We start from the raw sequence: 14,842 nt of genomic DNA, 5'->3' as shown, positions 1-14,842 counted from the left end.
CCTTTGTTAAAGTGTTTTTTTTGAGGAATGACAGGGCACAGAGTTTGAATTGTTAAATTGCCCTCTGGGATATAAAGGAGAGTAAAAAAAAAAAAAAGGTTTCTTCAACATCCATACTTTTGCCTGTAAGAAATCATAAAATTAGCTTATTATAAAATATAAATATACAGTATATCCCTTTACGTCACATGTGAGCAGCTAATAGTATTACAGAATATGCATTTTATATGATTTGGTATGAAAGCTCATCAGTAATCAGACCTGGAGCTGGTGGCAATCCAATGTCTAATAAGTGTGAAAGCTTATCCTCCAGCACTGTTTAAATATACTGTATAAGAAAACAGGAAAACAAGATAAAAAATTTGGGACTTGAGAGGTTGCACCAGAAAAACGTTGCCAAATGCTTCAACTGTGTCTGTTGTATGTGTTTTTAGCTGTTTTTAATTGATGTCTGCTGCAGCAATATTCATTTCACATTCACATTTGTACCTACTAAATTTATTACATGGAGATTTAAGATGTACATTATTGTGACTGTGTGGGTCAGCACCAAAGCTCCGCTCCAATAATTTCACAATGTCAGAAAACAAAACATTTATTAAACTTTTTTTTTTCTCATATATAACATTTTTTCCAAAGTTTTATTTAATATCTGTATGTTTGGTCAGTGAAATGTCATGAACCACCAAAAGATATCTTTAATATATCTTTTGTCTAATGAAGTATAAAGTTGTTTTAAGCTGAAAAAGACGATAAAACTAGCAACTAACAGGTCACAGTGAACCTCAAAGCCTCACAACACCAAACAGAGGAGATGAGCTTCAGTTGTATTGAAAAAAAAAAAGAAGAAATAAGGACATTAAAAAAAAAAGTCAGTACCATGATCGGTGTTTGGGATTTACTAAACATATATTTTTACATTTGTGATTTTAATAGACTGCATTATTCTGCCCTTTTTACTAAACTTTATCAAATTACACAAATGCAATGCAGTAAGTAGCTCGACAGCAAAATAGCTGCATCGATACAAAGATCACAAGAAAATGTAACACATACTGAATCATACTAACGTGCTGCAAAAGAAAAAACTTTAAGAATAATCAGGTTATCTGGCTTTCAGCAAAGTAGTTCCACATTTTGGGAAATGGCGCTTATTCATTTTCTCGGCAAGAGTTCGATAACAACATTGATACCAATCTCAAGTCGTTACAGCGAGGAGACGGTTAGCTTAGCTTAGCACAAAGACTGGAAACGGGGAAACAGCTAGCCTCTTTCCAAAGACAACATGTCTGCCTGCCAGCACCACTAAAGCTCACTAATTCACTTTTGTTTGTTTAATCTGTACAAAAACTAAAGTGTAAAAGCAAAGTACATGCTCTGTTATGTCCCCGACTGTTTATTGCCTCTGAGCAGTTGCCAGACAACCAATGCAGACTCCGGGAAGTTACTGGTCCCAGCAAAGAAATGGATCTCATCACATGATGTCTTGCTACAATCACTTCTAGATTGACAACTATCAATTGATTTAAACCGCCGAGATATGTGAAATTACAACTGTAAAGATATATATATATATAGAGAGAGAGAGAGAGAGGTGGCACGGTGGCAAGAGGGTTCCTGATTTGCATATAGGGTGGGGGGTTCAAACCCCACGGTGCGGGAACCCTTCTGTGTGGAGTTTGCATGTTCTCCCTGTGTCAGCGTGGGTTTTCTTCAGGTACTCCGGCTTCCTCCCATAGTCCAAAGACATGCAGGTTAATTGGCGACTCTAAATTGCCCATGTGAATGTCTGTCTCTATGTGTCAGCCCTGTGATAGTCTGGTGACCTGTCCAGGTTGTACCCCACCTCACGCCCAATGTCAGCTGGGATAGGCTCCAGCCCCCCCCCGCGACCCCTAACAGGATAAGTGGTTACGGAAAATGAATGAATGAAGGTAAACACGATGGTCTGATGTGTCTGCTGTGCTTATTTTATGTATTGTGCTGTTTTGCTAGCAACTTTGATTAACCAAATCTACCGGCATGGAAGCTAAGTAATGTAAATGGACCTGCACTTGTATGGCACCTTTCTAGTCTTCCGACCACTCAAATCGCTTTTTACACTACAAGTCACATTCACCCATTCACACACAGTTTGAACACAGTCACACACTGATGGAACAGCCATAAGGAGCAATTTAGGGTTCATTATCTTGCTCAAGGATACTTCGACGTGCGGACTGGAGGAGCCAGGGATCGACAGCTGATCTTCTAATTAGTGGACAGTCTGATCCAAAGCTGCCCACCTGTACTGCTGTGGACAAAATGTATTTTACCTGCCTATAAATACTCACCTAAAAATATCAGTATAAGTTCAAGCAACGCTATACTTGGACTATTTTCCCTGCATTACCTTACAAGATAACATTAAAGGAGTATTTATTGCAATTAACTGTATGAACAAACTGTAAATGAGATTAATGTAAGTTATGAAAGTGTCTAACAAGTGTCTAGCATTTGATGAGGGATTGTGAGGGTGCTGGGAAGCATCCCCCTCACTAAGGTGACAAACATTGCACACATATAGTAAAGTTGGATGTGTTAAACTAATACAGGAAGTTTTCTTTTGGTTGTTGTTGTGCTTTTATTTTGAACCCTGCTAACTCCTCTTTGTCTCTGAGGTCAACTTCCGGGAGGGCATGGTTTCATGGAGTGCACACATGAGCCACAGGACTCCAGCTGGCTCCAATAATTACCTGGTTAGGCTGAACCAAGAGTGTAGGAGCAGAGAGGGGAGAGGGTAGAGGGTTTGTGTTGAGTTTGGCTTTTGTTTGGTCTCTCGTCAGTTTATTATGTGTTTTGTTTAACCTGTATTAGTCAGCATTTATTTGTATTGTGTGTATGTAAGTATTAGTGGGGTTAATTTGTACATGTATTGTCTATAGTATGGTAATGGGGTTTTTGGGAACCTTTCTATGTAATGGTACAGGCCAGGGGTAGATATGCCAGGTGAGGAAGGTAGTTTGTGTGTCAGAGAGAGGGGGTCAGGTTGGGGGTCACATCTGCTGCGCCTGTAAGCCTTTTTACCCTTTTTGTAAAATCTTATGCTGTAACTAAAGATCATGGACATTTTGTACCTTGCTTATTTTGTATAAGTAAAGAAAAAACAGAGCTCTGAACAATCCCTGCTGGTCATGCTGCTTATTTCCCCTTGTTACATCTCAATCCTGCCTGGTTTCATCCTGTTTGTAAGGGATTACCACCTACGAAACCTTACAGGGATTTTTTCGGGGGGTTTTTTCTATGTAATGTGATGTTTGAATGTGTATATAATGTACAACATTTTTTGTTAAATTGTGCAATTTATGTGTTGGATCCCAGAAAGACTGGCTACCATCAGGGCATTAGCTAATGGGGATCCTAAGAAACTACACTAAACTGATTGAGGCACTAAAATAACCAGTTGAGGCAGCGTCTCCTCTGTGCCGTTTGATTTTATGTACGTGACGCGTGGATCTTCTACCCAAAGTAATTGTAAACAAATATGTGATTCAGTATATGGTTTTATATAAATAGAAAAATGTTGTTTCTACACATCCATTTTTGTACAGATGAAACAAAGGAGATATAACTTGTTGGTTTTGAAGCTGGGACAGAGCAGGGTAGCTATTTACAGTGCCCCATGTTGACAGTGTTTGTGCTAGGCAAAGCTAACCATCCCCTGGCTGTAGCTTCATATTTAATGTACAGACATGAGAGCGGTATCAATCTTCTCGTCAAACTTTCCACCAGAAAGCAAATGAGCCAAACTATTCCTTAAAACATTTTTAGTTTGCCACTGATTGTCAAGTTTAGTTCATATGCAAAGCAGATGGAGTCTGTCCATATGCTGGTAATGTCAGTTTCTAGCTCACATTTCCAGTTTGAAAAAGAGTCACTGCATCGAGAACTGAAGTGTGGCTGAGTTACACAGGTCCGTGTTTGTGCGTCTCTCTGCGCAGTGAAGTCCTCAGGCGACAACAAGAATGTCCTTCCACCAACAGCACTATAGTTACAACATGAAACCACATAGATTTGATGGAGTGACAAAACCAGTGACGACGACTGTCCTGCTTGTCGGTAGCTCATTCAGTTTTAAGTGGCTGGGTCGAGAAGGCAATGGTCACCAATCTGTCAATGGTCCCCATGCATCTTAAGTGCAGTTTCTCTGCCTGAAAAGCATCAAATGCCAATATTTTCCCACTCCTTCACAAAGGAGCCAAACTCCTGGAGTCTCATCACGGACGACTCCCAAAGAGGATCTACTTCTGCAACCCGGGTTACGAGTAGATGGACCAATAGATGATGTTAAAGAGGATGTACGCTCCAGGAAACACAACCCTCGAGTACTTGTCTATGGCGTGGGTGTCTATCCAAATGTTCACGTAGCCTCTGGATGGCTTCACCTGGCTTGCGATCTGCGGGTCATTCAGTGACACCTGAGCCAACATTCGATCCTGGCGGCCGCCATTCTCTGGCATCCCATAATTTCCCGTGGTGTTGACATCCATCGACCCGTAGCCAGTGATCTGGGGGTCAATCATCATCTCGTCCGGGTTGCCAATGCCGCACGTACACGGCAGCTAGAGAGATAAAAAAGTTAACATAAAAGTCATCTGACACATCTGTTTGTTGTGAATACAACTTTCTGTAAAGTCATTGACTTAAACGAGAAAAAAATACATTAGTTTGTTAAATGTTTATCATTTTTCTGCACACTCAGGGCCTTTAAATAACTTTGGCATGAAACATTTATAGAAGGATGTTTGTGCTGGAAATGTTCCTCGGGGTACGTGGGCAATTTGGCTCCATATGCTGCAGCATTTGGCAGATGAAGAATAGCAATATAGTACACAAGCTGTAGTCCCAGAAATAATTTGCCGTAGCCCCGAGAGCAGCTTAAAGTGAGCCAATTTAGAAAATATTTATCTGTTTATTGGAAATGCACATAAAGTATTAATTTATGTTTCTACCAGTTAAGAAATATTTTAATTTGTAAAATATTTTTAATATAAAATCAGGTCATGTTTTTCCTATGTTGACTTACAGAGATCCAATAATGTCTGTTTCATTTTATTTCAGCTGTTTTTCTTTCTTGCTATTAATGAGAAACTTAATCTGCAGGATGCAGTGAGAATTTTATCAGCTGGCCATTTAACATTCAGTCAATTCCAGTCAGCCCATAGAGAGCTTAAAAAATACTTAAGCTTCAGAGTAAATGTGGGTTTGATCTGATTTTTGTGAATTTAATATTTTCATTTGACTTTTAACCTTTAATCACCTGCTGTTGCACCTGCTGGACATCGATAATTTAGACTGACGCACGTTTTAATGAGGTGGTCATGTTTCAAAAGAACATCCTCAAGCAAAAGAACAAGGCTGTCTGCACACTGAAATCTACAAGCTCCCAAGAAATATAATTCAGGTGCAACGCTCAGCAGAATATGAACTAAACTTAAGGGTAACTTCAGTATTTTTCAACCTGGATGCTATTTTCACATGTTTTTGTATCTGAGTGACTAATGGGAAAGATTTTTGAAACTGGTCCAGGACTGAGAAAGAGGACTGCAGCTGTCAGCTGCAATACAAGCTACAATGTAACCACTCGGGGCACGTTTGCATCATCAATTTATGTTTAGTAAGTGTCTGCGACATTATACAAAGGATTCCTACAAAGACAGACCTTTTTGTTAAAGAGTAAGATGCTTTTTTTGAAACCCCCAAATTGCTCAACCTACCAGACTCCATTTCACGCAACAGTAATTTTATCATTGTAAAACAAAGTTAGTCGATAGAAATAAAATAAAACTCTCAAAAACCATCATGGTTCATCTTCCACTTTTCCAACAATCACCAAGTCTGGTTCGGTTGAAATAAACACCTATTGTACTTAGTTAGATATGCAAATATGCTGGCTCTATACATGCTAAAATTACTATTTATTTAAATGGAGTCTGGTGGGTTTCGTGATAGTGACTTCAGGGCTGTTTCTGGTTAAACAAATAGGATCTTACTCTGTAACAAACAGGGGCCTGTATCACGAAGCGAGATCAACCTTTCCTGGGTTACCCGGACCTGTCCTGGGTTGACTAACCCTAACAATGGCAATCAGGATAATCGGTATCACGACACTGGATATCAACTCGGTAACTCAACCCAGGATTGCTTTCTCAAGAGCCGTGAACGCGCACACAGTGGACCAATCACAATCATGAGAGAAGCGCAGCGTCACTGGGCGTCACTGAGCGTCCTCACAGAGCGCCGTATGTGAGGGGAAACAAGTATTTCTCGTGAGGCTCATAGAGTAATTCTACTAAAATATGAGGAGGAGAAAAGCAACTTTACAGAAAAGGCCAACACCGTGGCAGCTGCAGGAGGAGGAAACATGCGTGGCAACGCATAACGGGATGAATAATATTTAGTTTTAGTTCAGATTAGTTTATTTTCCACATAATGTTAAAAACAGACAGTATAAAATTTACAAGATTAAAAAAAGAAAAGTGCCAGAGAGGTTAGAAGCCACTAAAAGCTTATCAAAGAAATTCCCCTGTCAAAACATCAATGAAATCACATAATAGACAAGAAAAAAAACGGGTCAGGAAATAAGAAATAGAGGAGGAGAGAGGGAAAAATCAAGACAACACAAGGCAGCAAATAAGATGATGTGTAGGTTAAATGACTCATCACTGGTTCAAGTAGCTACAGTACCTGTACCTGTACATCTGACACTGATCACACCCTTGAATCCCATGAAATCAATGCAGCGCAGATGAATTGCGTGTATTACAATTATCGTCTAACATCATTGCATCTGATAAATTGGTCTTCTTTGTCATAACGTTATATAGCCTATGCTACAATAAAGCTTAAAGCTGACGCCACAATTAAATCATATCAACACCAAATTGGTAGTCTGAATAAAATCATCCTGATATTGAGCTGTGTTAGAAATTAACAGCTGCGCAAAAATATACCTAGTGTCCCTCTTTAAAAAACAAAAAGGAAAATCCCTCAAACACCATGAAGTTTAGACATGATAGGCTACTTTCCACATTTCCAGCAGCAAAGCTGTCAATTAGGCCCATTATCTTTAACAGGGATCATTTCCTCCAACAGAACAAAATGTTGGCACTAATTAATGGTGCTATTAAGTGTCCGCAAATGATCAGTTTCTTTCTTATGAAGGGGTGGGATGAAATTACAACTTCTTTCCACTCCTTTTTGAACAATCTTTTCATTGTCTGTTGTTGTTGCTTTCTTTTCTTTTTTAATGTTCAAAATAAACTTTCAAATCAAAATCAATCAAATGAATTAAACTTCCCGTCATGACTGGGCTGCATTTCTGTCAGCAGAGTCATTTTTTTCTGAACAGCTGATTGGCCAGTGGGTGGTGCGTTTTATAGGATCAGATTCAACCCTGAACTTACCCTGCTCCGGAGCAGGATAGCCGTTCAGAGTAAGTTACCATGGTGATCTACCCCGATAAGAACTGAACCGGCTTCGTGAGACCGAAAACCCAGGGTTAACCCTGAAGTTACCTCGCTAAGACATTAATCCTGCTTCATGATACAGGCCCCAGGTCCATCTGTGAAGGGATCCTTAAAGCAATGTTGTCTGTATTGCAGCCTGTATCGCAGCTGCTGGCTGCGGCTTAATACTGGACCAGTTTTTCAAAACTGTTGTTCCCATTAGTCATTATTAATATAACTCTTATTAATCATTATTCATTTTTGCCAACCTAAATAAAAAAAATATTATTTAAATAAAGATTTTAAATAATGTCTGTTGATGCTGTAGGGGTTGTGTTGTGTTTTGTTAATGGTGCTCTATTGTGTGCTGGTGTTATGTGCAAATACATGAGTGGCTGACATGCAATACTGTTATGTGTAGTATGCTTTTAAGTTGTTTTTTTGTGGTGTATGCTTTTAATTTCTTCTGGACTATTATTGTAAGGTAGCAATACTTGTGCAGCTCCTGAGTCCAAGACAAATTCCCCTATGGGGACAATAAAGTATATCGTATCGTACCACATCGTACTGCATCGTATCGTATCGTATCGTATCGTATTCTTTCGTAGTTGCTCAGGCAAAACAAAAACATACGTACATACATGCAAACAACAGCATGAAAACATAAAGTCCAGGCTGAAAAATACTGAAGCTACCCTTTAACCCTTTGAAACCTGAGCAAATTGGCTTGATTTCTTTTAAAAACATGGAAAAAAGGCAATGAGCGACGAAAGAAGACATGACCCCAAAATTAGCAAGAGAGTAGTATAAAGAGAAAATTAAAAACAAGAAATGTAGTAACAAAGGGAAAAGAAAGAAATTTAAAAATAAAGAAATGATGCAGAAAGAGTGAAAGAGAATGAAATATAATAATTTTGATTAGTAATCATAATAATAATAATAATAATTTCTTCTCAAGCCTTCTTTTTTCCCTAGTTTTTATTTTTAAATAATTTTCCATTTTTTTCCAATTTGTGGGACATTTCTTACCAAGTTACTCATTGCCTTTTTTTCCCCATGTTGCTGGAAAAAAAAATCCGCATCAATTTGCTTCAGGTTCAAAGGGTTAAATACTTGAGAAAAGCATCTGAAAGCAGCACAAGAAAAGTGATGTTGCTCCAGATTTCAAAGCGTTAATCATATGCCGTGGGATGGGTGTTAAACTACAACTCTAAAGGTCGTGATGTCCTCTGCACAGATCCAAATCAGGGTTACAACTAGGAAAAAAAACAGCACCAAACAAGAAGAAAATGTTTGCTGCACAGTCAAGCTGTCTCAATTAATCATTAATGAAAACATCAGAGCATTTTCCTCCTCATCTTTACTTGCAACATGAAAAAAAAACCTGAAAAAAAAAGAGAATGAGCTGGTGGTCACTCATTCATTATTCAAACCCTGTATGAAAAGAAATCTGATTTCATCACTTAATAAAAATACAGCTGTTTATTTACCTTGTCTTTGAACTATTTCCCCCTAAAATCAAGCTTGGCAATGTTGCACTTAAACTTAAGAGAAATCAGGACATCAGTACTTTCAAGCTTCCAAGAGCTGCTGAGATTTACATATATTTAGGTGTTTAATTTTTAAGCACTCTTCTTTAAGTGCAGTAAAAGCAGAGAGATTATAAGACAGGTTTAGTAATGTTAAAGTGCCCATGTGAATCATTTAAAGATCAACATTTCATAGGTTAACCATGTTTTTAACTGCAGGCGACGAACAAACTCACAGAAAAGTCGCATGAAATAGCACTTACTCTCTCCCTCAGCTTCCTCTCTTTCCTCTCCTGTACGGTGGAGAGGTAGTTGACCGCCGCGTACTCTATCACCGACAGGAAGACAAAGACAAAACTGACCCAGAGGTAAATGTCCACTGCCTTGATGTAGGAGACCCGCGGCATGGAGGCGTTGACCCCGGTGATGATGGTGGACATGGTCAGCACTGTGGTGATGCCTGGAGTGGAACACACAAACTGTTTAGTGACATCAGAGTGCTTACGTACTGTATCACCGGGCTGGGAAGCTAAAATTAAATGCTAAGTATCATAGAAACATGAGACACTAGTATTGTGTCATTGTGGGCTGCAGTTATTTTAACGTGTGCACCTGTTTGTTAATCTGTTACAATATTTTATAAGTCACTGTGGGAACATTCTGTAACTGCTCTACCACCTTCACAGGAGGGTCAGAGGTTAGTCTCAGCTGCAAAACAAAAAATGAATGACTTATTGGATAACTTCCTCTGTATATTTCAGCAAATGCTTCGTTATATGAGAGCCATCATGTAATCCAGACCATGAGAGAGCAGAGCAGACTCCCTACTCACTATTTCTGCCACCTGTACCCAACCTGCAGGTCGGGAACCCCTGAAAGGGTTACAGGAAAAACATGAGGGGTCATGAGATGTTTTAACAGATAATATAAGACAATAGAAACATATTTCTACGATTTTAACCAAATTGCCAGAAAATATGTTGGCATATATGTTAATGCAAAACACGGACATCCCATTTTTGGTGCCTCAATCACAGCTGGAAATGCCGCAGATACGCCACTAAAACTACGTACAAATTAAATTTTCTGTGGTTTGCAGAAACGTACAATACCAACATTTTCTTCTGGTGACTGGGCTGCAGATTCTCCTGTCCATTACTTTATCCCTGTGAAAGCACAATTGAATTTACCTCCTTTAAGAAACATTATAATGCTTCAGCCAGGGATGGGAAATCACTCGATAAACTGCTCAGAGCTCACAGAGACAAGGTGCTACAAGTTGACACTTATTTTTAATTGAAGAAACAGTTTTGGGAAAAACACTGATTTGCTTTCTTGCAGAGAGTTAGATGAGAAGATTGATTCCACTCTCACATCTGTGCGGTAAATACGCGGCTACAGCCAGCAGATGGTTAGCTTAGCTTAGCATAATGATTGGAAACAGGGCGACAAAGCCAGCTTGGCTCTGTCGAAAATTAAACAAGCAAAAAAATCAGCCTAGCACATCTAAAGCTCATTAATAAACATTTTAGATCTTATTTGTTTAATTCTTATAAAAACAAAGTGTAAAAAAAGTTGTGGTTTTATGTGCTGGACTATTTTTGAATGAGCAGAGCCAGACTAGCTGATTTACCCTGTGTCCCATGGATGTATAAAGAGCATTGGATACAGCGTTGGAGTAGGGGCCAAGTTCATTGATGAAAGTTATATGAACACATGAGGCCCAAAGAAGCTCAGCCTCTCAGGTATAAGATTACGCAATGGGCTGACAGAGCAAGCACAACAAAAACTTACGTCAGCCAAGCGTGGCAACTTCTGGTTAAGCCCTGTGCTAACTTGAATGGGGATAAAATGATTTAATCATGCGGCTCCTCTACACATTTGAAGTGTTATTGGATCAAATGGATTAAGAGCCACCGCTATTGAGGTTCAACAAAATTTAGAGGATAGGACGCTGGGCTGCATGACCTATGACAAAATGTGTATAGGGCACATATTTATACAGTTGGAGAATGTAAGAATCACTTTAGGTCAACAACAATGATATATGAAAATTAAATGAAACTTAATTTCTATGTAATTTTTTGTCAAAGCAACAGGGAGCTGCTGGAGACAGGCTAAAGAGACACATGTGGCTCCAGAGCTGCAGGTCGCCTACCCCTGGTCTCATTCATACAAAAAGTAAAGTGCCTAAACAACAATTTGGGCCGTCTATTTCTTTGCTTGGGACCAGTGACTTCCTGGAATCTCTGCTGGCTTCTGGGCAACGAAACAAGAATAACAAACAAGTAATAATGATCTTGATAAGCATTTTGTGTTACCTTTGGATGGACCCAGACGAGTTGTTTCTTCTTGTTTATAGTCTTCATGCCAAGCCTTCTCACCAGTTACTGTACAATTATGGTACAGATGTGAGAGTGGTATCGATCTTCTCATTTAACTCTCAGCAAGAAAACAATAAGTGTATTTCGAAAAACTTTGGGCTAAGAGGATGAAAACCACTGCACTCTGCTAACCTGCTTCCCCACACTCAAACTAAACAATCTTTTAGTAGAGCCAGGGCTCTTTGCTACGACTCTGCCCTGTGAAGGAAACTCTGTCCTACCTAGTGGCACCCTGGCGGGGACGGCCCTGCGGTCGATCCAGAAGGACACCCATGACAGCATGACCATGAGAGTAGCAGGGAAGTAGGTCTGCAGCAGGAAGAAGAAGATGTGGCGCCGCAGGGTGAAGTGGATGTACAAACGATTGTACCAGCCTGAGAAAGAGAAACATCACCATTACGTCGTCATGTGTTAGCTGCCGATACACCGTGCAAACACTCCCAGCTATTGTGGCAGGCAGAGATAGGACGCGAAATCCTTTTTGTGCTTCAGGTCGCTCTTGAGAGCTAGAAAGTGACATGTGGTTATAAGAAGGCTGCAGGGCTGTCACAGTGGCTTTCCAGCCACGTACAAGTGGTTGGCAGTAGTTTGATTCATTTCGTTTCACTGTAAGGATTAAATATTAGTGCATTCTTGTTGGTGTGACATTCAAAGGGTATGTAAGGAAGGCTCCATCCTTTAGTCGGAAAAGGCTTATAAAGTAAAATGAGATTCATTGAAGTTGTAATTCAATTGTGATCTACTTTTTACATGCACGATTCACACATTTGGCTCATTTGCATAATCAGTGCAGTTTACCGTATGTATTAGAAGTGCCTGTTGTGTCGTGGATTACCTGTGCTGCTGTAGAAAGCCAGCTTGGTGGTGGTGTGAAATTTCTGGATGAGGAACTGGGACAGAGATATTCTGTCGTCCGTGTTCAGGGATTCGTTGCCTTTCTTCCAGTACAGCATCAGGTCATCATCTGTGTATGCATCTGGAGGGGGGAGACGAAGAAGAAGTGAGCACATCTGTAGCGAACCAAATCAGGACGGATTTAGCACAAACAATGCTGGATGTTAATGTGAACAAAACACGGGATACAGACGATTTTACAAGACAAGACTGCAACTCTGAAGCAGCACTGGCAGTCCAAGAAGACGTCTTTGAGCCTCACTAGCAGAGGAGCTAAATGGGGTGATGCTAGAGGCACATCATGGCACGATACATCTGAGATTTCAGGAGATATCTGGTGAGCAAATGCGACACTGCGGTCTGAGGCAAGCACAAGAGGAAAGCCTATATAGTGTCCAAAATGGAAATGAACAAGAGGTGTAAATGTATTCAGCAAATGCTGATATTTCTTGTGCATAGGTGAAACACAGTGATGGTGCTCGAAGAACAGTCAGAAAGGTTGGAATTATCGTGTATGTGACCCTGACATAACCTTATTATCCTGACGTGGCTTCAGCTAAATGATCTGGCGTTTATTCATGTGGGGAGAAGCAACTGTTCTCGGAGCTGGTTGTCTAAATAACAGGAAAACAGCAGCTTAAGTGACAGGAAACACCTTTTAATGTGTGTTTAAAGCTGTAGGTGTGTCAACTGATACTGTTTGTCAGACACAATAAATTGTCATGATGTACCAACTCTTTGGCTTTCTCGTGAGTAAACCCCTCACATGTGCAACTCCATGTTTGAGCCTCTCCTTTTTTTAAGTCTTGTTTATGCTACAAAATATTTTTGGCATTGTCGGCAGGATGGCCCTGGGAACGACATCCAGTTTGCTGCATCTCTTCACTCTGTGCGAGCAGCATATAAAAAAGGTAGGAGATCTTTTCATCTGTAATTCATTGTGTGACCTTGCCAGAGTTTGAGGAGATGCAGTGACTGTCAGAATTCCTCCAAAAGAACCTTGAAGTTAAATGTAAATTGATTAAGTGATATGAAGGACATGCACATTTGATCTTCAACATTTTCATGTGCACTGGGGTTTAGAAGACTAAGAGGACTAAGAGATAAGGACAAAGGTCCCCATATGAGTTAAGTGCTACAGGCAGGAGTCCCGGCATGAGCTCAGTTCTACTCTTAAGGGATGAAAAGAGTAAAGCACTGCAGTGGCCCTTGACTCGAGGCAGAGCAAGGCCAGGCAGAAATTAATTTTACAGAGTCAAGAGGAAACTTTGACCTGATGGTGGTATGGATAAATCAACTTGTTAGCAGTGGAAAAAAATGATTGTCTCTCTGAAATATCTGTTCATATTCTTGATAAATTCACTCACAGCTCTCGATCTCCAACGAGCAGGTTTGGGTGTCCAGAGGGAAGCGGCTGAGGTCCATGTTACACATGGCAGTGACGGTGACTCTGCAGGGAAAACAGGTAGCGATTACTGTTTACATCTTGAGGTGTCACAATAACAAGCCTCTAGTCCATGAGTAGATGCTTCCTTCTGTGCAGTGATACGGTTGCTGGGTGCAGCTTGGTAGAAAGAAAACAGTTCCTATGTTCTATATATAGTATAATGTCCTTTGAGCACCACAAGCCAAATGCCATGTAGTTTCATTATATTTGAGAGAAGGCACACATCTCTACGGCCGGTATCGCCAACACAGCAACTCACAGGAAATTAATCTAAATTAATAAGTAGCAGCGCATGTCCAGTAAGAAGATATATACATTTTTGATTGATTTGGTTATCTGTCCCTTCAAATGTTTCTTTCAGTTTTCCTTTTCCTGTATTTTCTTCCTGCAGTCTTGTTTCCCCTCTTCTCCCTCTTTCCCCCCAATTTCCCATTAGATGGCCTAATTTCACGCTGTCGTTGTGAATGTGAACATGTTTATAAATTAACTGCCTGATGATTGAATAAAAAAAGTCCTTGCAGTGACAGACGTCGCAGGCATTTCACATTCTCCTCTCAAAACTCGACACTTTCACATTCATCAGCTACACTGATTACACATGATCAAATGACACAGAAATGTTGTTCCAAAAAATGCACCACCCGCTGCCAAAATCATTAACCCTCTATGGGCCCTAGGCGTTTTTGGGATATTTTTCCTGCCTTTACTTTTAAGCTCATATCACAGTCATTATAAAGGCTACATACACATTCTATATCTTGTTTTTTCAGGACAATCTGGGCTATCCAGATTTGCCATCATTCCATGTCCTTCTATGTGCCTGTATTTTATATTAATTTTTATATCAATGAAAAAAACAAATCCGTGTGACTAAATTCTTACATTTTTACATGTATCAAAAATTTGTTTTATCTGAAAGAAACATGCAATATTTACATCTAACATGATAGAAAAATAGTCAACCAAGTGCAATGATGTCCTCCAAGATAATATTTGGCACTTTGTTTGCAGTAAACAAAGTTTGTTGTTGTTTTTCAGTTTCAGTTATATATTGGGGGGGCATTTTGGGCATTGGTGGGGTGGCACGTGTCCCCCTCAATG

The 14,842-nt window shown here is 39.9% G+C and overlaps 1 protein-coding gene across 2 annotated transcripts in view; it reads right to left on the bottom strand.

Moving 5' to 3' along the window:
* Positions 1–297: 297 nt before the first annotated feature.
* The window catches only part of LOC125901022 (gamma-aminobutyric acid receptor subunit rho-1), a 30,599-nt gene continuing 16,054 nt past the window's right edge, over positions 298–14,842 (bottom strand). For both annotated transcript variants that reach the window (XM_049596368.1, XM_049596367.1), the window contains exons 6-10: positions 13,662–13,744; positions 12,236–12,376; positions 11,622–11,774; positions 9,280–9,476; positions 298–4,601 (exon numbers count right to left, since the gene is read on the bottom strand). In XM_049596368.1, the coding sequence (XP_049452325.1) occupies positions 4,299–4,601; positions 9,280–9,476; positions 11,622–11,774; positions 12,236–12,376; positions 13,662–13,744 (877 nt within the window). In that variant the 3' untranslated portion in view covers positions 298–4,298. The remainder of the gene's footprint in view (positions 4,602–9,279; positions 9,477–11,621; positions 11,775–12,235; positions 12,377–13,661; positions 13,745–14,842) is intronic.

Source organism: Epinephelus fuscoguttatus, linkage group LG14 (genome assembly GCF_011397635.1).
Source record: "Epinephelus fuscoguttatus linkage group LG14, E.fuscoguttatus.final_Chr_v1".
NCBI classification, from domain to species: domain Eukaryota; kingdom Metazoa; phylum Chordata; class Actinopteri; order Perciformes; family Serranidae; genus Epinephelus; species Epinephelus fuscoguttatus.
The sequence above is the reverse complement of the archived record's forward strand: the minus strand, read 5'-3'. Positions and strand labels throughout refer to the sequence as shown.